The sequence below is a fragment of the Macaca nemestrina genome, chromosome 12, assembly GCF_043159975.1.
Source record: "Macaca nemestrina isolate mMacNem1 chromosome 12, mMacNem.hap1, whole genome shotgun sequence".
Lineage (NCBI taxonomy): Eukaryota > Metazoa > Chordata > Mammalia > Primates > Cercopithecidae > Macaca > Macaca nemestrina.
This window is the reverse complement of record NC_092136.1, coordinates 12,672,970-12,698,035: the sequence shown is the minus strand read 5'-3', so window position 1 is coordinate 12,698,035 and position 25,066 is coordinate 12,672,970. Positions and strand designations below refer to the sequence as shown.

General features: G+C 49.7%; 2 protein-coding genes across 18 annotated transcripts; one reads left to right on the top strand and one right to left on the bottom strand.

Annotated features, from left to right (window-relative positions):
• Positions 1 to 798: 798 nt before the first annotated feature.
• LOC105469405 (cytochrome b561 family member A3) lies at positions 799 to 14,467 on the bottom strand. 10 transcript variants are annotated; one of them, XM_071074520.1, is made up of 7 exons: positions 12,547 to 12,913; positions 9,318 to 9,413; positions 8,103 to 8,301; positions 5,317 to 5,525; positions 4,520 to 4,674; positions 2,843 to 2,999; positions 799 to 1,636 (listed from the first exon to the last, which is right to left on the bottom strand). In XM_071074520.1, the coding sequence occupies exons 1-7, from the start codon at positions 12,547 to 12,549 to the stop codon at positions 1,550 to 1,552; spliced, it is 906 nt and encodes a 301-aa protein (XP_070930621.1). In that variant the 5' UTR covers positions 12,550 to 12,913; the 3' UTR covers positions 799 to 1,549. The 10 variants fall into 10 exon arrangements, with proteins under 10 accessions (XP_070930621.1, XP_011718666.2, XP_011718671.2 ...); XM_011720364.3 differs by lacking the exon at positions 12,547 to 12,913 and adding an exon at positions 14,265 to 14,467 and having other exon boundaries at positions 1,616 to 2,288; XM_011720369.3 differs by lacking the exon at positions 12,547 to 12,913 and adding an exon at positions 14,265 to 14,467 and having other exon boundaries at positions 1,616 to 2,288; positions 9,318 to 9,364.
• On the top strand, positions 8,615 to 24,878 carry LOC105469404 (transmembrane protein 138). 8 transcript variants are annotated; one of them, XM_071074522.1, is made up of 6 exons: positions 14,919 to 15,219; positions 16,081 to 16,452; positions 16,836 to 17,102; positions 18,620 to 18,791; positions 20,455 to 20,530; positions 20,954 to 21,414. In XM_071074522.1, the coding sequence occupies exons 3-6, from the start codon at positions 16,975 to 16,977 to the stop codon at positions 21,223 to 21,225; spliced, it is 648 nt and encodes a 215-aa protein (XP_070930623.1). In that variant the 5' UTR covers positions 14,919 to 15,219; positions 16,081 to 16,452; positions 16,836 to 16,974; the 3' UTR covers positions 21,226 to 21,414. The 8 variants fall into 8 exon arrangements, with proteins under 8 accessions (XP_070930624.1, XP_011718660.1, XP_011718662.1 ...); XM_071074523.1 differs by lacking the exons at positions 14,919 to 15,219; positions 16,081 to 16,452 and adding an exon at positions 8,615 to 8,634; XM_011720358.2 differs by lacking the exons at positions 14,919 to 15,219; positions 16,081 to 16,452 and adding an exon at positions 14,734 to 14,912.
• Positions 24,879 to 25,066: the final 188 nt, after the last annotated feature.

Genomic DNA, 25,066 nt, shown 5'->3' with positions numbered 1-25,066 from the left:
AATTGGCTGTAGGCTTCCCCAGTGCCTGGGCTTCTCTACCCAGGGTCCTGTCTGTCAGCTGCACCATATGTCCCTGACCACAAGGCGTCCTGCACAGGGGTGTGTGCCCAGCAGCTGCGAAGGAGGCTGGCCTCAGACGGTGGCCTGTGGATCCCAGCTCTGTCACTTCCTGGCTGGGTGACCTCAACCTAGTCACTTAACCTTTTTGAGTCTTGTTTTCTCAGATTATGAAATAGGAAAAATTTCCTTCCTCGTGAGATAAGCAAGTGCCATTAGCAATTAAGGACATCTGCACATAAATGAGCTGCATGTGAATCCACACATGCCATTCCATGAAGACAGAGGATCATGTGGATCTTTGGTGCCTTCCAGTTGGCCCCTCCCTAGGTCTGTGAGGGTCAGACCTGTCCTGAGGCTTTTTACAAATTGGCCCAGAACTCATTTAACCACAGCATCATTTCATCAGAGGGCTGCTATTAGAGACTGAATGAATACGTCCCCCCCGCAAATTCCTGTGTTGAAAGGCTCACCCCTACTATGGTAGTGTTAGGACATGGGGCCTTTGGGAGGTGGTTGGGTTATGAGGGTGGAGCCCCAGAGAGCTCTCATGCCCTTTCCACCATGTGAGGTTATGGTGAGAAGACGGTCTCTGAGGAAGCTGGCCCTTGCCACACACCACATTTGCCAGTGCCTCAATCTTGGATGTCTATAGCCTACAGAACTGTGAGAAATAAACGCTTGTTGTTTAAGCCACCCAGGCTATTACATTTTTGTTATAGCAGCCTGAACAAAGACAGCTTTGATTCTTAACATATTTAATGAAACTCGGGCTTCATAAACCAGTGAAATGCCTACCCCTATGGCGACAGGGAGCTGGTCATGGGACCTAGGTGCCTGGAGGACATCCCAGTGGCTTTGAAGGCTCCAGCCAATCAAGATGTTCAATATTAGCCCTTCTGCCAACATCTGGCAATGTGAGGCTGGGGCGGACAGTTGGCCTGATGTTGCCAGGAGTAGGATGCTGATGCTGCTAGAGAGTAGGTGGGCTCCAAACCCCAGGCTTCTCACTTGCCTACTAAGCACAGCAGTCTGGAGCTTGGGACCTGGCAGTGCGTCTTTGGAGAAGGCAAAAAAGCCACAGCAGCAACACTTAGGAGAGGAGCAAGACCCTTCCCCCTCCCCACCGTATTTCCTCCTCTGAAGAACAATAGCTCAAGCTCTAGCATGGCACAGAACACTGGGTTGGGCTAGGCAAGCAGCCATGGTGGAGGCAGGTGAAGCAATGTGGGTCTCAGCAAGGAACCCCTCTGAAGGTGGCAGTGGCTCCCAGGGCTGCTGCACACAGGACACCACAACTTTGGCATCAGTTGCATGGTGAGCTGCAGTGATCAGAGGGGCTGGGGCCCTGCCAAGAAAGCAAGGCCAGATCGGCCCAGCAGGAGGCAGGAAGGCCCTGATCCAGCAAGGGGAAGTAAAGGAAGTCTACAGCCATCTGTTACTCGTCGCTACTGGGACATCTGGGGACAGGCTCTGTTCTTGGGAGAGCAGGTTACCAGGATTCATAGGGCTGCCTGCCGGTGACAGGCATGTAAGTCACAGGGAAAGGCCGGGATCCAGGCCTCGGCTGTAGCAGCAGCTGGAAGAGGTGGAGCCGCGCGGTCACAATACACGCAGACACAGAGCAGCAATACGAAACAGAACGGCTCAGAGCAGTCAGCTCCTCAGCAGAAGCTGTGTGGGCCGCCACTCCCCGCTTCTGCAATCACCCCATGATGTCTCCACCCCCCCTCATATCCAGACGGGGCTGGACGGCAGAGCAGATGAAGCCTGCTCTGTGGCGGGGCAGCCTAACTGAAACGCACGCCTTCATGGGGGAAGCGGACGGACACCTCACCTCCCTCATGGTTCACATCGTGGACTGCACTTGAGTCCCAGCTCTTCACCACATCCCTAGGAGTCTTAAGAGGAAATCAGTCTGATTTCTTCAGACAGGAGCAGCAAGAGTGGCCAGAGCAAGGAGGACCTCGTGTGAATAGAGGACCTGAGAGGCTGATGCCAAGGAGAACAGAAGCCAAAGCCACCAAGAAAAGCAGACAGGCAGCAAGCGGCTGGAGAAGGCAGGCCCAGTACCCAGGCGAGAAGTTTGGGCCCAGCATTCGAAGAAAGTTGCCTGCTGAAACCAGCTGGGAGCCCTGGGAAGAGCAGAGCTTCTGGGGGACACAGGCTGCACCACCAGGAGTTCCTGGGAGCCCCTTCCTGCTGCTTCACTCCCCATCATGCAGCAGGGGCTGGAAAGACAGGCAGATGCCGAGGAGTTAATGACATGATGCAGGAGTCACACCAGGCCCAAGCTATTCAGAGAGACCCCCAACCTGCAGGGTGGTCCCCACCCAAGCCACCACATCCCTCAGGGAAGCCCCAAAGTCCCTGAGCCTGGTACACACCCCATCAAGACCTGCTCTGAGCACTCAGCTGGTCACCACGTACCCATCCCACTAGACTAGCCCCCAGGCTGGTAAAGGAGAAATCACACACCCTTGTCATAGTCAAGCCCTTCCTTGGGGAAGAAGATAAGGCCACACTTCACCCCACAGAACCACAGTAATTTGGGGGGAAATTCTGTCGCCCAATGGACAGACCCTGGGGAGTCCCAGCATTTCGCTGGGATGCGCTGGTTTGGAACCAGTGCTCCCCATCAGCCACCCTAACTCCACCCTCAAGTTACTTGGTTTCCCACTGTGCCACAGGGTTAGTCTTCTTGTCAAGGCCCCAGCCTTTTGTGGGAGATCCTTCTCTAAACCTGGCCCTGTCTCACCCTGGAATGTGGGACTGGAACCCATACCTGTCTGTCGGTCAACATCCCTGGCTCTGGGCGCTTCCAAGATGAAGCCAGAAGGATGTAGAGCACCAGCAGCCCGAAGGCCACCACCAGCATCCCGGTGCTATTGGCAAAGACCGCCTCACTGGGCAGGCTGTTGTATGGCCTGGTGGTGTTTTTCCTGAAGATGACAAAACAATGTGAGCCCTCGAGAGATTTTTCCACCTATTTTTGTCTAGTGGGAGACTCGATGTCACTAAGAGAGGGTGAGAAAACCTTCCCGGGGCCACATGTGATCTAGAATTTTAACACCCTTTCTAAGTCCCTGCAAATATTTGTATAATGAGCCAGGCACAGTGGCTCACTCTTGTAATCCCAGCACTTTGGGAGGCCAAGGCATGAGGATTGCTTTACCCCCGGAGTTCCAGACTAGCCTGTGCAACATTGCAACATAGTGAGATCCTGTCTCTACAAAAATAAAGCTTAGCTGGGTGAGGTGGTCCATGCCTGTAGTCCTAGCTTACTTGGGAGGCTAAATTGGGAAGATCGCTTGAGTGCAGAAGTTTGATGCTGCAGTAAGCTATGGTGACACCATTGCTCTCTAACCTAGGCAACAGAGTGAGATGCTATCTCTTGGGGGGGGGCGGATAAAAGGAGAGAGAGGGTCTTCCTACGTTGCCCAGGCTGGACTCCTTCCACCTCAGCCTCACTAGTAGCTGGGACTACAGGTGCATGCCACTGCACCCAGCTGTAATAATCCTTTTACCCATGAGGAAACTGAAGCTCAAAGCAATGAAATTACCTTGCCCAAAGATGCATAATTAGTAAATGGCACAGCCAAGATCGAAACCACAGTCTGACCTTAAGTCCTAGTTGCTTTTCACTACACCCCACTGCCTCAAAAAAATGGACAGTAGTGGTCAGGCATGCAAGCTCTAGAGTCAGACTGCCTAACCCGAGCCTCAGCTCTGCCACTTACTGGCTGTGTGCCGTTGGGTAAGTTTACGTAACCCCTCTGTTCCCTCATTTGTTTTGTTTTGTTTTGTTTTGTTCCTTTTTACCTGAACAGTCCTATTGCAGAATCTGTTCCAATTGAAAATGGCAATGATGGCATTACAGGCACGGTGGCTCACGCCTGTAATCCCAGCACTTTGGGAGGCTGAGGCGGGCGGATCACGAGGTCAGGAGTTTGAGACCAGCCTGCCCAGCATGGTGAAACCCCATCTCTACTAAAAATACAAAAAATTAGCCGGGCATGGTGGCGTGCTCTTGTAGACCCAGCTACTTGGGAGGCTGAGGCAGGAGAATTGCTTGAACCCGGCAAGTGGAGGTTGCAGTGAGCCAAGATTGTGCCACTGCGCTCCAGCCTGGGCGACAGAGCGAGACTCCATCTCAAAAATAAAGAAAATAGCAATGACAACAATACCAATGATGTAGGGTGGTTGACAGGATTAAATGTAAGGTGCTTAGGACAGTTTCTGACACAAAGCAGGTGCTAAATCAAACTGATGCTCAATAAATATCTGCTGACTTACCAATTTCAACCTAAAGAAAGATCAATTCTGTTACCTTCCAGATCAGGAATGGGCCCAACCCCAAAAGCTCTCCTCCCTTGGGTGAGTCCTGTGATCACAGGGTGTATCTTTTGAAGACCCTATTCCCTCCTCTTCACCTTAGAGTTGGGGACCCCACTGCACTCACAAACTGAAGAAAAGCTTCTCATTAATGCCGGAAATGACGGATGCGATGGACAGAGAGAGGATGGCGGCTCCAAAAAAGACGTGGATGGGTTTCAGGAGGCTGCGCAGCCACATGGACGCCCAGGGCAGGAGGAAGACAGCAAAGCCCAGGCACCACTGTGGACAAAAGGGAGGACGCACCCAACTGTGCTGTGTGTGACCAAAGCACAGCCCACCCCAGCAGCGCCTCCTCCCCATCTCTACTCCCTGGATCTTCTTTCACAACTCAGACCCTCCCACCAGGCATTGCCCACCACCATGCTAGCTTCCTCAATGTGGCCTATTACTCAAGCAACAAGAACAGTAAATGACATGCTTAGCTACCATCCCACTTCCAGCAAACCTAACCACCTTGTTTGTCTCTGCTTCCTTCCAGTCCTTGCTCATAAAACTCCTCACTTGCACAGGCCTGAGATCAGAATATGGGAAGCACTTCTAGAATTCTTTTGGTTCACAGAGGTGGGAGTGGGGAAAGTGGAAGCCAGATGGCTGATTAGAGTCCGCATGGTACGTGCCATGACAATGTTAGCAGAGAGGGCTCTGGGACAAGAGACAGGCAATGGGAGGGATAAAAGGAACAGAGTAAGTTCAGGCCACTGACCTCCCACAGCCCTTGAAGAAACTGTCAATTCTACAGGATACAACCTCCAAGGCTCTCTCCAGGCAGTGAGCAGAAGGAATATTTGGTGCTCATGCAAGTGAACCCCCAACCAGAGCTCATGGCTCTAGGAACCTCGAGGAGGAGCGCAGAGAACCCACCTGGCAGGCGAAGAGGAAGACAGCGGTGATGCCCAGCCAGCTGTGCAGGGAGTAGAGGTTGGCAATCTTTCCATGGTTGTGAAACGTAAAGACAGCAACCAGCCCCACAACAGTGAGGATGAAGGCCATCAGATGCAGCGCTGCATGGAGGAGTTTCCAGGGCAGTTTGGGCCCCACCCATGACTGGGGCAGGCGGTACACCAGTGACGCTGCAGGAGAGCAGTCCTAGGGCTCAGCATCCAGGAGAGGGCAGTCCCAGGGCTCAGCCTCTCCCCTCGTGCTCACCCAGACATCAGGGAATAACCCTGATAGGATCCTACACGGTTTCCCAGCAAGGGAACAGGAAATGCTAGGGCACTGGTATCAACTCCTTGGCATCTTTTATCCTCCCATAATTTGTGGGATAACAGTCAGCCACGAAGGGAGGAGAGAAGGGCCAGTTAAAAAGGGAGGAGGGGTCGGGCAACGTGGCTCATGCCCGTAATTCCAGCACTTTTTGGGAAGCCAAGGTGGGAGGACTGCTTGAGACCAGGAGTTTGAGGTTACAGTGAGCTATGATCATGCCACTGCAATCTAGCCTGGGCCATAGAGAGAAAAAAATAAATAGATTCAAATTAAAAAGGGAGGAGGGCTGGGCACGGTGGCTCATGTCAGCACTTTGGGAGGCGAGAAGTTCAAGACCAGCCTGGGCAACATAGCAAGATCCTGTCTCCACAAAAAAAAATAAAAATAAATTACCCGGGCGTGGTGGCACATGCCTGTACTCTCAGCTACTTAGGGGCTGAGGTGGGAGGATCACTTGAGCCCAACAGTTCAACGCTGCAGCAAGCTATGATCATCCCACTGCACTCTAGCCTGAAAAAGAGGGAAACCCTGTCTCCCAAAAAAAAAAAAAAAAAAAAAGTGGAGGGAAGAAGCAGGTTTCTTAGACCTCTCATTCTATTTTTACAATAATAAATTCAGCTTGTTTGCGGTTTCCAGGCTAAAAAGCATCGTGACAGTCATTATTTCATCAAACTGAATTGTTACAACTGAGGCTGGCTGTCAAAAACACAGGTACTAAGGTCAGGCAACATAGGTCCAAATCCAGGCTCTGCCTTTTAGCTGTTTGGCCTCTCCTTTCTAACTCTCAATTTCCTCAACTGTAAAAGGGACATAACAGAGCCCACCTCACAAACTTGTAAGAACAAAATGGGATGATACATGTGAACTGCACATGATAGGCTGCTATGATCAATGGCATTGTATTGCCATTTTGCAAGTGGGGAAAATGAGGCTCATCGGGGCCCCAAAGCATAGATTTGAAAGCATGGGACAAAGATTACAAAGATGGATCCCAGGCTGGGCACGGTGGCTCACGCCTGTAATCCCAGCACTTTGGGAGGCAGAGGCAGGTGGATCACCTGAGGTCAGGAGTTCGAGACCAGCCTGACCAACATGGTGAAACCCCATCTCTACTAAAAAATACAAAAATTAGCTGGGTATGATGGCAGGCACCTGTAATCTCAGCTACTTGGGAGACTGAGGCAGGAGAATAGCCTGAACCCAGGAGGCAGAGGTTGCAGTGAGCCAAGATCATGCCACTGCACTCCAGCCTGGGTGACAAGAGCAAAACTCCATCTCAAAAAAAGAAAAAAAAAGAAAAAAAAAAAAAAAAGATCCCGGAAAAGCAAGCAAGTCCCTCATTCAGTGGCCTGACTAAACCATGAGAGGCTTCAATCTCCTGTTCTCTAGAGCTGGTTAAAAACTACAGCTCAGGCCGGGCGCGGTGGCTCACGCCTGTAATTCCAGCACTTTGGGAGGCTGAGGTGGGCGGATCACGCGAGGTCAGGAGATCGAGACCATCCTGGCAAACATGGTGAAACTCTGTCTCTACTAAAAATACCAAAAATTAGCCGGGCGTTGTGGCGGGCACCTGTAGTCCCAGCTACTCGGGAAGCTGAAGCAGGAGAATGGCGTGAACCCAGGAGGTGGAGCTTGCAGTGAGCCGAGATCATGCCACTGCACTCCAGCCTGGGCAACAGAGCGAGACTCCGTCTCAAAAAAAAGGCCGGGCGCGGTGGCTCAAGCCTGTAATCCCAGCACTTTGGGAGGCCGAGACGGGCGGATCACGAGGTCAGGAGTTCGAGACCATCCTGGCTAACACGGTGAAACCCCGTCTCTACTAAAAAATACAAAAAACTAGCCGGGCGAGGTGGCGGGCGCCTGTAGTCCCGGCTACTCGGGAGGCTGAGGCAGGAGAATGGTGTAAAAACCCGGGAGGCAGAGCTTGCAGTGAGCTGAGATCCGGCCACTGCACTCCAGCCTGGGCGACACAGCGAGACTCCGTCTCAAAAAAAAAAAAAAAAAAAAAAAAACCAAAAAAACAACACTACAGCTCAAAGGCCAAATCCAGCTCGCTACCTATGTTTGCAAATAAAGCTTTATTGGAACACATGAGCCACACTAGTGTTTATCTGTTGTCTATGGCTGCTCTCACAATACAGTGGCAGAGCTGAGTACCTGCAACACAGATTCTATGTCTTGCAAAACTGAAATATTTATCTGACCCTCTACAGAAAGTTTGCCAACTCCTGCCCTAGAGTATCTGTGAAGCCACCCTCCTGAGATGCCCCCAGTCTTAACCCCTTCCTCCCCCAAATGACAGCTGGGCCCAGAGACAGCCCAACCCACCCTACCCACATAGCCCCAAACCCAACATTAACAAAGGCCAGCCTTGGAGAGGGAAAGTGCAGCTTTATCCAGTCTGGGCCCTACCCCGCCTCCCTTCCTGACCTCTTACTCACCACCTCCGTAGAATACCACCATGCCAGCAACCATAAGCACTGGGTGCCAGTTGAACATGTAGATACTGCCATTCCAGGCAAAGCCACCACGCCAGTACTGCATCCAGTAGATAGTGAAGAGGATGCACATGGAGCCCAGGGACCCCAGCAGCAGGCAGGACAGGTAGAACCATCCCGACACCATTCTGATCATGCACTCCTGGAAGAAGGAGAAGTCACAAGTCTCCACTGGCTCAGGTGCACCCAGTTCTCTGGCTAAAGGACGTAACACTGATTTCGCTCTTGACCTGTGGGACGGAATCTTTTTGCTTCAGTTCCCTTGCATCAGCCTGCGCACCACCCCCCCACCCCCGAGGCCTCAATGTCTGGGTGGGCCTGATCTTCAGTCACAATGACTGAGGCCCCACCCCAACACCTGGCAGTGCCCAGACAGAGCAGCAAGCTCAAGGCTGTGGCTGGCCGTGGTGAAGGCCAGATGCCAAGCCCCAAGGCCCAGAGTCCTGGGATTGCTCTCCCCTCACAGGACCAGAAGGTAAAGAATTACCACCCCACACCCCCCAGGAAAAAAGGGACAGGAATCAAAATCCAGGCTAAATCACGCAAATGCCCAGGCCTTGGGTTCTAACATAAGAAGGCGAAACTTACAATCTGAAAAGAGCAAACACCCCACTATTACACTAGACAGGAAGAAGTCAGAGAAGTTCTTCCCCAGAGAGTGAGTGCTACGGGGCTAATCTTCACTGGAGAGGTAACCAGGCCTTCACTCCACTGCCCACACTCCACACCTTGAACCAGCTGATGCCCCTCAGCTGTCTCCAGCCCTGAGACTTCTGCTTTCTCTTCCTCTGGGGAAAGTCCAGAGAAGAAAAGAGGAAGCAACAACTCATGGTCCAGAAAGCAAGAGATTTATTTTGAGATTTCCGCAAGTCCTTGATAAACCCAGAAACCAACTCTGGTTTCAGGCATGGCAAATGCTTAAAGCCCTGAGCAGTTGCTCTTAAACCCTAGACAAGTGGGCAAAGCCGCAGGACTGGCCCTGCTTTCAGCTAATACGTAGGCAGCATGGGCCCAGGCATCAAGGTAGTCACCCTGTCCCATGGACTCACGCCAAGAAGGCAACAATGTGGCTTCCTGCATTGAGGCCCCTCACTCAGAACCAGCCAATAGAAGAAATAGCCAATAGCCCCCATGGAGGTAAAACACTTGACTGCTCACCTTTAGCCCTAATGATAGGCTCAGAGAACTGGCCTGGGCTCCAATACCTGCGAAATGGGCACCTTGAGCAAATCGCTTAACATTTGCAGGACTCACCTGCAAGAAAGACGTGGCAATAAGAATACTTGAACAATAAGAATAACGAACACCATGGCTGGGCGCGGTGGCTCACGCCTGTAATCCCAGCACTTTGGGAGGCCGAGATGGGCGGATCACGAGGTCAGGAGATCGAGACCATCCTGGCTAACACGGTGAAACCCCGTCTCTACTAAAAAAATACAAAAAACGGGCGAGGTGGTGGGCGCCTATAGTCCCAGCTACTCGGGAGGCTGAGGCAGGAGAATGGCATGAACCCGGGAGGCGGAGCTTGCAGTGAGCTGAGATCCGGCCACCGCACTCCAGCCTGGGTGACAGAGCGAGACTCCGTCTCAAAAAAAAAAAAAAAAAAAAGAATAACGAACACCAGCTACGAGCGCCAGAGCCTTACACACAAGATCCCATTTATTCCTCTTAACCCTGGGAGGCATATTACCCATGAGGAAACTAAGGCTGAGAGAGAGAAGTAATTAGTATGAGGACCCAGTGAGTGGGTGGGGAGTTCCAAATCCTGTATGTTTAGCTTCAAGGCCCACGCGCTTCCTTGACCACAGGTTGGCAGATCAAGTGAGAAAATGAATGTAGCACATTGTAGAAGTCAAGTGTTAGAATTCTTGGCTAGGCGCAATGGCTTACGCCTGTAATCCTGCACTTTGGAAGGCTGAGGCAGGTGGATGACCTGAGGTCAGGAGTTCGAGACCGGACTGATCAACATGGTGAAACCCCATCTCTACTAAAAATACAAAATTAGTTGGGTGTGGTCGTGGGCACCTGTAATCCCAGCTACTCGGGAGGCTGAGGCAGAATTGCTTGACCTAGGTAGGCAGAGGTTGCAATGAGCTGAGAGTGTGCCCATTGCACTCCAGCCTGAGCAACAAGAGCGAAACTTCATCTCAATAAATAAATAAATAAATAAATAGGCTGGGTGCAGTGGCTCACGCCTGTAATCCTAGCACTTTGGGAGGCCGAGGTGGGCAGATCATGAGGTCAAGAGATCAAGACTATCCTGGCCAACGTGGTGAACCCCGACACCCATCTCTACTAAAACTAAAAAATTAGCTGGGCATGGTGGCGCATGCCTATAGTCTCAGCTACTCGGGAGGCAGAGGCAGGAAAATTGCTTGAACCCAGGAGGCGGAGGTTGCAGTGAGCCGCGATCACGCCACTGCACTCCAGCGTGGCGACCGAGCAAGACTCTGTCTAAAAAAAAAAATAGAATTCTTAGTCATGCTGTCACGCACTTCATCCTAACTACTAACAAAAACATGCAACTCATGTTCCTTGTGCCTGCCCAGGCCTCTCAGTGGCCCTCAGTCATGCCATACCAGCTCTCCCCATGCTAGGGGTCCACCTACTTAGGTGAAAATGCTGCACTTTCACAAGGTGACCCAACTTGGCAGTAATCTCTGAGAAAGGAAGGTCCAGCCACGCACGGTGGCTCAAGCCTATAAACCCAGCACTTCGGGAGGCTGACGTGGGCGGATCACCTGAGGTCAGGAGTTCAACACAAGCCTGGCCAACATGGTGAAACCATGTCTCTATTAAAAATGCAGGCCGGGCGCGGTGGCTCAAGCCTGTAATCCCAGCACTGTGGGAGGCCGAGATGGGCGGATCACGAGGTCAGGAGATCGAGACCATCCTGGCTAATACGGTGAAACCCCGTCTCTACTAAAAAATACAAAAAACTAGCCGGGCGCGGTGGCGGGCGCCTGTAGTCCCAGCTACTCCGGAGGCTGAGGCAGGAGAATGGCGTGAACCCAGGAGGCGGAGCTTGCAGTGAGCTGAGATCCGGCCACTGCACTCCAGCCTGGGCGGCAGAGCGAGACTCCGTCTCAAAAAAAAAAAAAAAAAAAAAAGCAAAAATGTGCTGGGTGTGGTGGCACTCACCTATAAGTCCAGCTACTAGGGAGGCTGAGGCAGGAGAATTGCTTGAACCCTGGAGGTGGAGGTTGCAGTGAGTCGAGATCATGCCACTGCTCTCCAGCCTGGGGGACAGAGCGAGACTGTCTCAAAAAAAAGAAAAGAAGGTCCAAGGACGGGGGGGGAAAAGCTTCCATGAAGCTGGCAGGAGCAAATCATGCCACCAGCTCCTAGAAGCTTTGTGACTCAACTACTTAACTCAGAGATTTACTACCCAGCCTTAGAACTGCCTCCTCAATTCCTCCAAGGGCAGAGGACGTTTCAGGTCACCAGATGTTCACCTAAAACCCTCTCCATCCCTCAATGAAATATAAGAGATCTTGATCAGCAGGCTCACTCATCTGACAGTATTGACTTCCACAACTTTTTTTTCTTTTTTCTTTGTAAAAGTAAAAAATAAATGTAGTCCAAAAGGATCTGAAGCCATACCCTAGAAGAGGTCCTGGTTTACTGCTCTGTGACAGACTTAGAATAGACCCTGGACACACTTTCCTGACAGAGAGCTGCAGAGTTATATTGCCCTGCTCACAATACACAGATAAGCCCTCCTACTTCCTGAAATAGAGCAAAACAGGAGAAAAGGAAGAATGCAGTGAAGGACCAGCAGTGATTCATGCCTGCAATCCCAGCACTTTGGGAGGCCAAGGCAGGTAGATTACCTGAAGTCAGGAGTTGGAGACCAGCCTGGCCAACATGATGAAACCCCGTCGCTACTAAAAATACAAAAATTAGCTAGGCACAGTGGCATGAGCCTGTAATCCAAGGTACTCAGGAAGCTGAGGCACGAGAATTGCTTGAACCCAGGAGGCAGAGGTTGTAGTGAGCCAAGATCACGCCACTGCACTGCAGCCTGTGCAACAGAGGTAGACTCTGTCTATAAATAAATACCCAGAAGTTCCAGACCAGCCTGAGCAACAGTGAGCCCTCATCTCCACAAAAAAAAAAAAAAAAAAAAAAAAAAAAAAAAAAGCTGGGTGTGGTGGCATGCGCCTGTAGTCTCAGCTACTCAGGAGGCTGAGGTGGGAGGATGGCTTGAGCCCAGGAGAAGGCTGAAGTGAGCTGAGATTACACCACTGCACTCTAGCCTGGGCGACAGAGCTAGCCTGTCTCAAAAACAAAGGAAACCAGTGAAAATTGCAACGCAAATGCTTGAAAATATCCTCTCATTTGTTCTAAGAGGGCAGGCTGGGCTGTGATCCCAGGGTGTGCTCACCATGGTTCGGCCTCCTGTTGTGCCCTCACTTTGCAGATCCCCATTCTAAGGCAGCAGTCAGCAAGCTCCTCTGTAAAGGTCCAGGTAGTAAATATTCTAGGCTTTGTAGAGCACATGGTCTCTGTCACAACTATGTCATCAACTCTGCCCGTGCAAGAGCAGCCACATAAACATCTTAACAAATGAGCACCACGGCTGTGTTCCAGTAATATTTATTTATGGACTCTGAAGTCTGAGTTTCACATAATTTTCACGTCACAAAATATTATTAATTTCTTGTGAAAAAGGATTCTCCCGGCTGAGCTAAAACAGGTCAGGTCCAGGGGTAAGAAAAGGTAGTTCCCGGCCGGGCGCAGTGGCTCCACGCCTGTAATCCCAGCACTTTGGGAGGCTGAGGCGGGCAGATCACGAGGTCAGGAGATCGAGACCATCCTGGCTGACACGGTGAAACCCCGTCTCTACTAAAAATACAAAAAATTAGCCTGACATGGTGGCGGGTGCCAGTAGTTCCACATACTTGGGAGGCTGAGGCAGGAGAACGGTGTGAACCCGGGAGACGGAGCTTGCAGTGAGCCGAGATTGAGCCACTGCACTCCAGCCTGGGCAACAGAGCCAGACTCTGTCTCAAAAAAAGAAAAAAAAAGAAATGTTAGTTCCCATCCAGCCCTTAGTCTTTGAAAAAGGATCTACTCAGTCTGGGTGCGGTGGCTCACGCCTGTAATCCCAGCACTTTGGGAGGCCCAGGCGGGCGGATCACATAAGGTCAGGAGTTCAAGACCAGCCTGGCCAACACGGGGAAACCCCGTCTCTATTAAAAATACAAAAATTAGCCGGGCGCGGTAGCGGGCGCCTGTAATTCCAGCTATTTAGGAGGCTGAGGCAGGGGAATCGCTTGAACCCGGGAGGCGGAGGTTGCAGTGAGCCGAGATCATGCCACCGCATTCCAGCCTGGGCGACAGAGTGAGATTCCGTCTCAGAAAAAAAGAAAGAAAAAGGCTCTACTCCAAACTCTTGCAGTGTTACTTTTATAATTTAGAACCACAAATAAATGAAGGGGTAGAGAATCAGTTTGCTGCTGTCCTTCCCCGATGGACTGGGGTACTTCAAGAATCTTGAGGACCAGACTTAGGATATAAGTCCTAAACCCTCATCTTACAAATCAAAAACACTGTGACACTGGGGCCCAAAACGAGAAAATGACTTTGCCAAGGTAAGTGGCAGGGCTGGTACAGGAATTCGGGTCCACTCCCTCTCAGCTCTGAGGATTCCTTATTCTCAAAAGTAGCTTCTGTTAAAGGCGGAACATCAGGAGTGAGGGGCTCAATATTCCAGCCAAGGAGGTAGGTGAACAAGTTACCCCTTAGCACTGGAATAATTACACACCCGGACTTCAGCCTGTGCCCAGGTCCGGCTCAGGTGACCAAAGAACCGTTCCAGGGGCCCGAGGGGTGATCCCTGACTCCTCTGCTGGGTGCTCGTGCCAGCTAACAATGGGTGAAAATTGGGGCGAGGAGCTCAAGCTGCTTTCTGCGCCCTCTGAAGAGCTTTTGTGCTTTTATAACCACCACGTTGGAAGGAAGAGCGCGGAGAAAGGTGCCTACTTTCTAAAAGAGAAAATTGAGGCCGAGCAAGGGGGTCGCGACAGTGCGAAGCGAGATAGCAGCGGAGCCAGCATTCGAACCCAGGTCCCTGAACTCCCAGCCGGGGATCTTTCTCACCCCTAACCACAGTGGGACGAAGTGGGGCCGGGATCTCCGGAACCCGCCTCTCGCTACCAGGCGCCGGAGCTGCAGCTCCCGAGGTTCTTAGGAGATGCAGAAGACACTGCCCCGAATGCCTACAGCGGGCTGCCGCCGGCTCGCCTTCTTATAGGCTCGCAGCACTTCTGGTCGCGCGCGAGGCCTCCTGGGAAGTGAAGTCCAGAAGCCCGGGGTTGCCGGCTCCCAGCGCGCCAAGGTGCTAGCCCCCTAACTCCCGTTCCTCCTCGGCGTTTCTTCCCCAGGTCCGAAGTCAGGGTCCAGGACTGCTGTGATTCATCAGCTTCGCCTCTCATCCCCCATCTAGAGGGGACGGAAACGCTCAGGTGAACGCGAAGCCTCCCACCACTAGCCGGCCCTAAGCAAGGCCATGCGCAGTGTGGGCGGGAGCCCTAAGTCAGCTAGCGGCGAAGCTGGGAGGGCCCGGAGCAGGCCGCGCCCCGAACGGCGAAGGCTCCAACATGGCGGCCGGACTGGCCATTGAGCGGGAAGACTAGCAGGCAGCACGGCGCAGACGGGGCCCGCGTCCTCCCTTTACTTCCGGGATTTAAAGCCGGCTTCCGGAAGCCGGGACGGTGTCCCCATGACAACCGACGTTGGCGTTTGGAGGTGAGAGTGATTGACGAGAAGTGGGTTAAGAGACCAGAAGTCAGAATTTTTGGTGCTGTTGTTTTGGGCTTGGGTTTTATGCTTTGTTGTTGTTTGCCAAGGAAGCCTTGTTTTTAAATGGATTGGGAGGCGTGAAGAATACTGCCCTAGGTACAAAGGGAAGGCGGCAGGTAGCGGTGGACGAATTAAAGAGCTTCATGAGCTTGCGAATCCCCACTGCCCTAAACTGGAGGGGATCGTCGTACGTAGAGACAGCCATGGGCGTTTCTGCATAACGGATCCTCAAAACAGCCCTGGATGGTGGCCTGTGAGTAGTGATTAAGAGCACGGATTTGGCGTCGCAGTTACGAAGCCTGGTTCTGCTGACTTGAGACCTGGAGGAATGCCTTGAACTCTGACTCCTGTGTCCTTTCCTGTAGAATGGGAATAATTCCCACCTTGCAGAGTTGTAGGGAGGATTAAAGGAGATCATCTTGGTTGACAAGTTTATCGTGGTGTGGGTACCTAGGTAGTAGCTATCAGTATTATTTAATGCGGCCGGGCGCGGTGGCTCACGCCTGTAATCCCAGCACTTTGGGAGGCCGAGGCGGGCGGATCACCAGGTCAGGAGATCACGACCATCCTGGCTAACATGTGAAACCCCGTCTTTACTAAAAATACAAAAAATTAGCCAGGCGTGGTGGCACGCGCCTGTAGTCCCAGGTACACGGGAGGCTGAGGCAGGAGAATCGCTTGAACCCGAGAGGTGGAGGTTGCAGTGAGCCGAGATCATGCCGCTGCACTCCAGCCTGGCAACAGAGCAAGACTCTCTCTCTCTCTCTCTCCCCCCCCCATATATATATGTGTGTATATATATTCTCTCTTCATATATATATGTGTGGGTGTGTATATATATTCATTATATATATATATATATATAAAATGAATGAGGAAAGCGCGTACATACGTCCAGTAAGGTGGGACTTCACCAGCTGAGGTGGAGGAGGTGCCTTAACCCTCTGGAGCCTCTGTGTAAAATGGGGATAATATACATTATAATGGCTACTTCTCAAGATGGTTGTAGGATTAAGTAAGGTTAGAAATATGAAAAGAGCTTATACATTGCAAAACATTTTACCGATGCTAATTTAATCGCTAATACTCAAAGCATTTTGAAATTTCTTTATAGATTTGGCACAGCAGCAGGGTCATAGGACACCCCCAGAGCAACCTGTGGGTCTTGGAATAGATGAAAAGAAACAACTGCCACTGTGTTGCTACCATAACCCTAAAGATAAAGCCTTCCGGGAGACCCCTATTTCCTCTCTGCTTTTTCTGCCTACCGCACTTCACACTTCTGTGCCGGCATTTTTCCTGCCTAGTTAAGTATCGGTCTATTAGTTCTGTAAGAGACAGCTTAAGTCTAGTAGTTAAGAGCACAGACTGTGGACCCAGGCAGCCTGCATCCGAATACCATCTCTGCTACTTACTAACGATGTGACCTTGGACAAATTATTTTACCTCTCTTGGCCTCAGTTTTCTCATCTGTAAAATGGAGAAGGTAATAATGTATTATATCATCTACCTTGTGAGGTTTAAATAATGTTAGTGCTTGTAGAACACCCCCTGGCACATTGTAAGCAATGTGTAAGGATTTGCTGCCATTTTTGTTACCACTGCTACTACATGACCAGGCAGTCATTCTTCTCAGTAATACTACTAGGTTCCTTTGGTTAGAGACAGCTCTGCATTTAGAAGGTTCCAGGCATGGAGAAAAGTTGGTGAAGGTCCTAGAATAAATGACTTCTTGGGGATTTTTGGTTGTTGGTTTTTTCACTAAAGTATCCCATGCGACTGGAGTGGTACCTGGCACACAGTAGGTCCTCAGTAAATGTTTATGGTATTAATACACTTCTAACCTTGCTTATTTTTTCGCCCCAACAGGTGCTTGCCTTAGAGCAAGGGAAACAGCTCTGATTCAAAGGAACTAGAAGCATCTCCCTTAGTGGTAGGGAGAGAGCCAGGAGCTGTTTTCTGGGAACTGTGGGATGTGCCCTTGGGGGCCCAAGAAAACAGAAGGAAGATGCTCCAGACCAGTAACTACAGCCTGGTGCTCTCGCTGCAGTTCCTGCTGCTGTCCTATGACCTCTTTGTCAATTCCTTCTCAGAACTGCTCCGAAAGGCTCCTGTCATCCAGCTTGTGCTCTTCATGTGCGTGCAGTAAGGCACTCTGGAAAGCTGAACCCAAGCAATTCAAAGGCCCTGACAGTGGTGATTTAGTGTCTAAAGTTATTAGTAGGCTGGGTACATTGGCTCACACCTTTAATCCCAGGACTTTGGGAGACCAAGGCAGGAGGATCTTTTGAGGCTGGGAGTTTAAGGACCAGCCTGGGCAACATAGCAAGACCCTGTCCCTACCTAATAAAAATTTTCAAAATTAGCTAGGCGTGGTGCCACACACCTGTAATCCCAGTGATTCAGGATGCTGAGGTAGAAGGATTACTTAAGCCCAGGAGTTCAAGGCTACAGTGAGCCATGATCATGCCACTGCACTCCAACCAGGTGACAAAGACCCTATCTCAAAAAAAAAAAAAAGCAGGCACGGTGGCTCATACTTGTAATCCCAACACTTTGGGAGGCCAAGGTGGGCAGATCACCCGAGGTCAGGAATTCAAGATCAGCCTGACCAACATGGAGAAACCCCATCTCTACTAAAAATACAAAAATTAGATGGGCGTGGTGTCACATGCCTGTAATTCTAGCTACTTGGGAGGCTGAGGCAGAAGAATTGCTTGAACCTGGGAGGCAGAGGTTGCAGTGAGCCATGATCATGCCACTGTACTCCAGCCTGGGCAACAGAACAAGACTTCATCTCCAAAAACAAAAAAAAATGTTAAGAGTGTCAGATAGCCTGGGCAACATAGTGAGGCCTTGTTTCTACTAAAAAATAGTTGGTTTTTTTTTTTTTTTTTTGAGACGGAGTCTAGCTCTGTCACCAGGCTGGAGTGCAGTGGCATGGCACAATCTCAGCTCACTGCAACCTCCGCCCCCTGGGTTCAAGCAATTCTGCCTCAGCCTCCCTAGTAGCTGGGATTATAGGCGTGCACTACCACACCCCGCTAATTTACCACACCCAGCTAATTTTTCTATTTTTAGTAGAGATGGGGTTTTGCCATGTTGGCCAGGCTGGTCTCAAACTCTTGACCTCAAGTGATCCACCCACCTCAGCCTTCCAAAGTGCTGGAATTACAGGCATGAGCTATTTTTTTTTTAATTAGCTGAGTATAGTGGCACACACCTGTGGTCCCAGCTACTCAGGAGGGTGAGGAGGGAGGATCACTTGAGCCCAGGAAGTCGCTGCAGTGAGCTGTGATCATACCACTGCACTCCAGTCTGGGCAACAGAATGAGACCCTGTCTCGAAAAAGAAGAGTCTCAGAGAATCTTCTATAGGACTATGTATGGAAGAAATTTTAAAAATAAAGAGAGTATCAGAGCAGGAAAGCCTTGACTATGGACTGCAATCTAACTGATGGGGCCAGTGGGTAATTTTAGGTAATTTTAGCTTCCTGTCATTCAGGTCCCAAAACCCATGTTATCTCTGTGAGGGTTTAAGATGTCAGATGCCTATCTCACAGGAAAGGACAGGCCTCGTGGTGTCCCTCAGGACATAGTACCTGCTCTTGGGTCCTCAGGCCTCCATTGGTTATACTTTTTTTATGTCTACAGCATCCAGGATATTGCAGTCCTCTTCAACATCATCATCATCTTCCTCATGTTCTTCAACACCTTCGTCTTCCAGGCTGGCCTGGTCAACCTCCTATTCCATAAGTTCAAAGGGACCATCATCCTGACAGCTGTGTACTTTGCCCTCAGCATCTCCCTTCATGTCTGGGTCATGGTAAGAGTGGAAGTCTGGATTCTTTTTTTAATTTTTATTTTAAATAGAGATGGGGTCTTACTATGTTACCAAGGCTGGTCTCGAACTCCTGAGCTCAAGCGATTCTCCTGCTTCTGCCTCCCAAAGTGCTGGAATTACAGGCGTGAGTCACTGTGCCCAGCCTGAACTCTGAATTCCTGAATCCCTAAAGGGCTAGGGATAACTTTTCTTTCCTTTTTTTTTTTTTGAGATGGAGTTGCGCTCTGTCGCCACGCTGGAGTGCAGTGGCACAATCTCAGCTCACTGCAACCTCTGCTTCCCAGGTTCAAGCAATTCTCCTGCCTCAGCCTCCTGAGTACCTGGGATTATAGGTACACGCCACCATGCCCAGCTAATTTTTGTATTTTTAGTAGAGACAGGGTTTCACCATGTTGGCCAGGATGGTCTCAATCTCTTGACCTCGTGATCCTCCCGCCTCAGCCTCTGAAAGGGTTGGGATTACAGGCATGAGCCACGGCACCCGGCCACTGGGATATCTTTTCTCTGGGAACTCAGCTTCATTCTTTGACATCTCAGGCAATCCTTCATAGAGAACAGGTGAAATGAAAGTGGTTTGAGTTGGAACTCTGGGCATGTGAGAGTTTCATAAGGTGCTCTTGACCAACCTTAAGTGTTGAAAAACAGCCTTGTCCAAGAGTCACCGGACTCTTCCAGAACATGCAATTCACCTTTGCCCCAAACAGGCCTACCAGGGCTAAAACAGGTAGTTGAATGTGTTTCATCATTAGTTATTTGGGCAGGTGGATGTCGATACAGGTTATTCTTAGGCATCAGTGCCCCATGGCTAATGCTGTAGGCAGTGGCCATTTCTGGGAAGTAGCCAAGCAGGATTGCTGCTTGCCCTTGAGTGCTCCATGCCCTCTGCCGAGCTCCCATCACTTTAACTAGGAGAACCGGCCTCCAAGATGCCTCCCTTTGGTTCTAACATAGGCCTCAGATCAGATCCAGTGTCCATGGTTTCAGATTTCTTCTGCTTCACAAATTCTTCCAGCTCTTTGAATATCTTATATGTTTCTCATGCACTCGATTGAATTGAACTCTTTAAAACCTCAGGGTTCTGTAGTTGTCACTTCATTATTAAAGCCACTTTCACACCCGAACCCCCTGTTAGGTTGCGCTTGTGATTCCACAGAGAGAAGTAGAACTCCCAGGAAAGAAGCAAAGCAACACCAGAGTCTCTGGGTGCTTCCTGAAGAGGATTCTGTGCTCTGGTTCCTGGAGCCAAAATAGGTCCTAGCTTTGTACTATAAAAGCCGTTAATCTCATTAAACCCTGAGTGCACCACAGTCTTTATCTGACAAGAGCTGAGCCAGCGTTTTTCAAGGCAAGACAGTGACCAGCTGAACTCCTGAGATAATGAGTATATCATTTCTCCTTGGCAAAGGTTATAGAATGAAAGAGGATAAATAACTTAGTTCATACTTCCTCCCTCAAAGTTAAAAGGATATTCCCTTTGCAGCAAAAAAGGGAGCTTGAGGCTCCTTCGAGAAACACTCGTTGGGGTTGCAGAAAGGAGGGAGAGGTTAGCGTGATTTTAAACCAACTGGCATCTGCAGCTAACCAAGTTGGAGACATTAGGGCCTCTTGTGGCCATTAACTTTTGTGTGTCTCACATCTCCTTCAGAACTTACGCTGGAAAAACTCCAACAGCTTCATATGGACAGATGGACTTCAAACGCTGTTTGTATTCCAGAGACTAGGTAAGGACCAGAGCAAGATCAGTCCTCTCTTGGGTCCCACATGTGTCTCTTTCAGTAAGGCCCTTGATTCTGGCTTCTCAGCCCTGTCCCAGCTGGTTTGGGATGGTTGCAACAGCCACACCAGGAACAGGAGGGATTACTGCCCCTGCCCTTGCTGGAAGACCATGGGAAATCAGGAGGCAGAGCTGCCCAGCCTCATTAGGTTCTGTTCTTAACCTGAAATGATACTCAGGAGCACCCCTGAGGCTTCTCTTCTGCTTCCTCCCTGCAGCGGCAGTGTTGTACTGCTACTTCTATAAACGGACAGCCATAAGACTAGGCGACCCTCACTTCTACCAGGACTCTTTGTGGCTGCGCAAGGAGTTCATGCAAGTTCGAAGGTGACCTCTTGTCACACTGATGGATACTTTTCCTTCCTGATAGAAGCTACGTTTGCTGCTCTGCAGGGAGAGTTGGCCCTATGCATGAGGAAACAGCTGGACTTTCCAAGGAAGGTTCAGACCAGCTGTGTTCAGCATTCAAGAAGGAAGATCTTCCCTCTTGCAAATCAGAGTGTCCCCATCGGTCTCCAGTGCAGCATCCCTTCCTTGCCTCCTACCTCCGTTCCACCCCCTTTCCTTCCTTTCCTCTCTGTACCATTCATTCTCCCTGACCCGCCTTTCTTGCTGAGGATTCTGTGGCTCTTACCCTTGTGAAGCTCTTCCTTTAGCCTGGGACAGAAGGACCTCCCAGCCCCAAAGGATCTCCCAGTGACCAAAGGATGCGAAGAGTGATAGTTACATGCTACTGACCGATCACACCGCAGACATTTAGATTTTTATAACCAAGGCACTTTTAAAAAATGTTTTATAAATAGAGAATAAATTGAATTCTTGTTCCATAAATGGTGGAGTCTGTCTGTCTAGCTAGATCTCTTCATGGTTAAGAGGCATGCTAACGTCCAGCTTAGCATCTACTTGACCCAGAGGGAAGATTGAGCCACAGATGAAATACAGATTTTTATTGAGTTCCACTGTGAGTACAAAGTATTTTAGTGGAAATTCAAGATGGAATCTGATGCTGCATCCCCCACTCCTGGAGTTCCAGATTTCTGTGCTCTGTTCAGACTCTCCTTATCAGAAACCTTAACTGCCCTCAGAAGAATAAAAATATTCCTTAGCCAGTTTTGGCAAAAGCAATTTTTAAAATTCATGTGTCCATAGTATCAGTTTTCTATTGCCGGAATACTGTGTGACAGACCACCACCAAAGTTCAGGGGCATACAGCAGTAAACAGCTGCCAGGCTCTCTGTCCTGGGTTCAGCTGATCAAGGCTGTGTGTGGGTGGTTTCAGCTGGGCTCACTCATGTGTCTGGTCAGCCGCAGGTCAACTAGGCATCTGTGATGGCCTTGGGATCCATTGGCAGTTGGCTAGCCTGCAATGACCTCAGCTGGAGTGACGAGTTACTCAGCTCTGGTTTGCAGGATTCACTTCCCACAGACTAGCCTGTGTCTGCTCACACGCCAGTGGCAGAGCAGGAAAGTCCCGTGTGCAACCCCATTTCAAGCCTGTGCTTGTCTTGTATCTCTTAGACTCCTATTGATCAAGGCAAGTCATGCGACTAAGCCCAGAATCAAAGTGGGAAATTGTTACCAACCACAAGTTCTTAGATTCTTATTGCTATAGAAGTTGACATGAGGCTAAAAGAATTTGCCACCAAGGCTTCATTGGAGCTTATGCCTGGGCATAAGGTACACAACACAAATGAAAGAGTTTCCTGACTGACTCCGAAAAAAGCCTGCAGGGTTTTTCTCTTAGGCAAAGTGTTGGAATTGACCTCAGGTAGGGTAGGCAGGCTGGGCTGAGCAAAGCACGTGACGGGTAGGGTGTGCAGGTCAGCATCTTGCTGTGAGGGTTATCTTGAATAATGGACCACCAGGTGGTCTGGCCAATGGCAACAAATCTGTATTCTTTCCTGAGGAGGGACACTCCACACACAATGTTGGTTTGATATTTTGGACCTCCTAAGGCCAGTTCCCGGAATTCTAAGTAAAAGGCCTGGATAAACATTGTGAGAGCACAGAAGATGAATACAAAATGGCAATTTACTTTGTATGACTAACGCGTTGGCAATAGTGGATACATCAGCAAGGTAGAGGTGTCAGTGGGGATGCATGAAAGGATGCTGTAGTGGGGGTGAGCTGAAGCCATGCCCTGTCTCTACTCTGTCTCAAAAGCACTTTGGCCGGGCGCGGTGGCTCAAGCCTGTAATCCCAGCACTTTGGGAGGCCGAGACGGGCGGATCACAAGGTCAGGAGATCGAGACCATCCTGGCTAACACGGCGAAACCCCGTCTCTACTAAAAACACAAAAAATTAGCCGGGCGAGGTGGCGGCACCTGTGGTCCCAGCTACTCGGGAGGCTGAGGCAGGAGAATGGCGGGAACCCGGGAGGCGGAGCTTGCAGTGAGCCGAGATCTGGCCACTGCACTCCAGCCTGGGCGACAGAGCGAGACTCCGTCTCAAAAAAAAAAAAAAAAAGCACTACAAAGTTTCGGCCGGGCACGGTGGCTCATGCCTGTAATCCCAGCACTGTGGGAGGCCGAGGTGGCCGGATCACAAGGTCAGGAGATGGAGACCATCCTGGCCAACATGGTGAAACCCTGTCTCTACTAAAAATACAAAAAATTAGCTGGGCGTGGTGGTGGACACCTGTAGACCCAGCTACTGGGAAGGCTGAGGCAGGAGAATGGCGTGAATTCTCCTGTTGCAGTGAGACGAGATCATGCCACTGTACTCCAACCTGGATGACAGAGCGAGACTGCATCTCAAAAAAAAGAGAAAAGAAAACTGGAAAGAGAAAAACTGTTTCAAGGACTATAGCACACCTGTTGTTAGAGTCTAGTCTTGCCTAATATTTTTCAATTTTATTATTTTCTACAGTTTGGACTGAATTCTAATTTTTCTTGGCTACAAGTCTTCAAAATAATGTTTTCAATTTTTTTCTTCTTTTTTCCATTTTTTTCTAATTTAGAGTCACGGAAAACTAAGCTGTGCTTTCGTCAAGCCCTGCAAACTGAATCTAGACAACTTCAGAAGAAAGTAACAGCAACTATTTACAGATGTAAGCCACTTACATACCTGCCTACCGATGTATGGACTTCAGAGTAATGTGGCTTATAGCGATTTTCCAGGATTGTGCTTTTGTTTGTTGTTGTTGTTCTCCCTTCCTCCCCCATTTTCTCTTCATAGGACATGACACTTCACAACTTTCTAAAAATGAGTTTTCCTAATAACTCAGGACCTACTTGTCTAGAAATAAACCTTCCTAGCCATGAGAGATCAGATGAAACCTGAGACGATAGACTCATTTTTTTCTAAAATGCTTTCTCTAAAAGATTTTTAAAAAGAAAAAGGAGGAAATGTGAAAGGAAAGTATCTTGGGCCCCCAAATCACTCAGCTAAAGGCAAAAGTCAAGCTGGGAACTGCTTAGGGCAAGCCTGCTTCCCATTCTAATCAAAGTCACTGCTCTGCTCACTGAGACAAATGCATATCTGATTGCCTCCTTTAGAGAGACTCATGAGAAACTCAAAAGAATGCATCCATTTGTCTCTTGTCTACCTATGACCTGTAAGCCCCTCCCTGCTTTGAGTTGTCCCGCCATATTGTTTCACTGAGCCAGACTAAGGCATACGTGACTATTCCTCTACCCTCCTCTCACATGTAAATTGTGCATTCAGTGAAAGGTTAATCAGAAACTCAAAAGAATGTAATTGGTTGTCTCTCGTCTACCTATGACCTGGAAGTCCACTCCCCTGCTTAGAGTAGTCCCACCTTTCTGGACCAAACCAGTGTACATCTTACACATACTGATTGATGTCTCACGTCTCCCTAAAATGTATAAAACCAAACTGTGCTCTGACCACCTTGAGCACATGTTGTCAGGACCTCCTGAGGCTGTGTTATTACAGGCACATGTTCTCAACCTGGCAAAATAAACTTTCTAAATTAACTGAGAACTGTCTCAAATTTTCTGGGTTTACACTAACTTGGCGATCCAAGATTTATTTTCCTTTCACACTGGTCAATTGTGCCTGAATTCCAAAGGGAAGGGAGTATAATGAAGCATGTCCAAACACCTCTTCCAATTACGACCTGAACTAGTTTTTCAGGTTTAGTTTGGAATCCCCTTGGCCGAGAGGAGGGTTCATTCAGTCTATTAGGGGACTTAGAATATTACTTTTGGTCTACACCAGGGAGGACATGGAAGCTCCCTGGCTCTTTTCTATACATTGTCCTATGCGTCTCTTCCATCTGGCTATTCTAGAGTTCTTTCCTTTTGTAATAAACCAGCAATCTAGTAAGTAAACTGTCTTCCTGAGTTCTATGAGCCATCCTAACAAATTACTGAACCCAAGGAGAGGGCTGTGGGAATCTCTGATTCATAGCCAGTGGGTCAGAAGTACCACAGAGCCAGACTTGCGATCAGCATTTGAAGTGGGGGCATTCTTTTTTTTTTTTTTTTTTTTTTTTGGGACGGAGTCTCGCTCTGTCGCC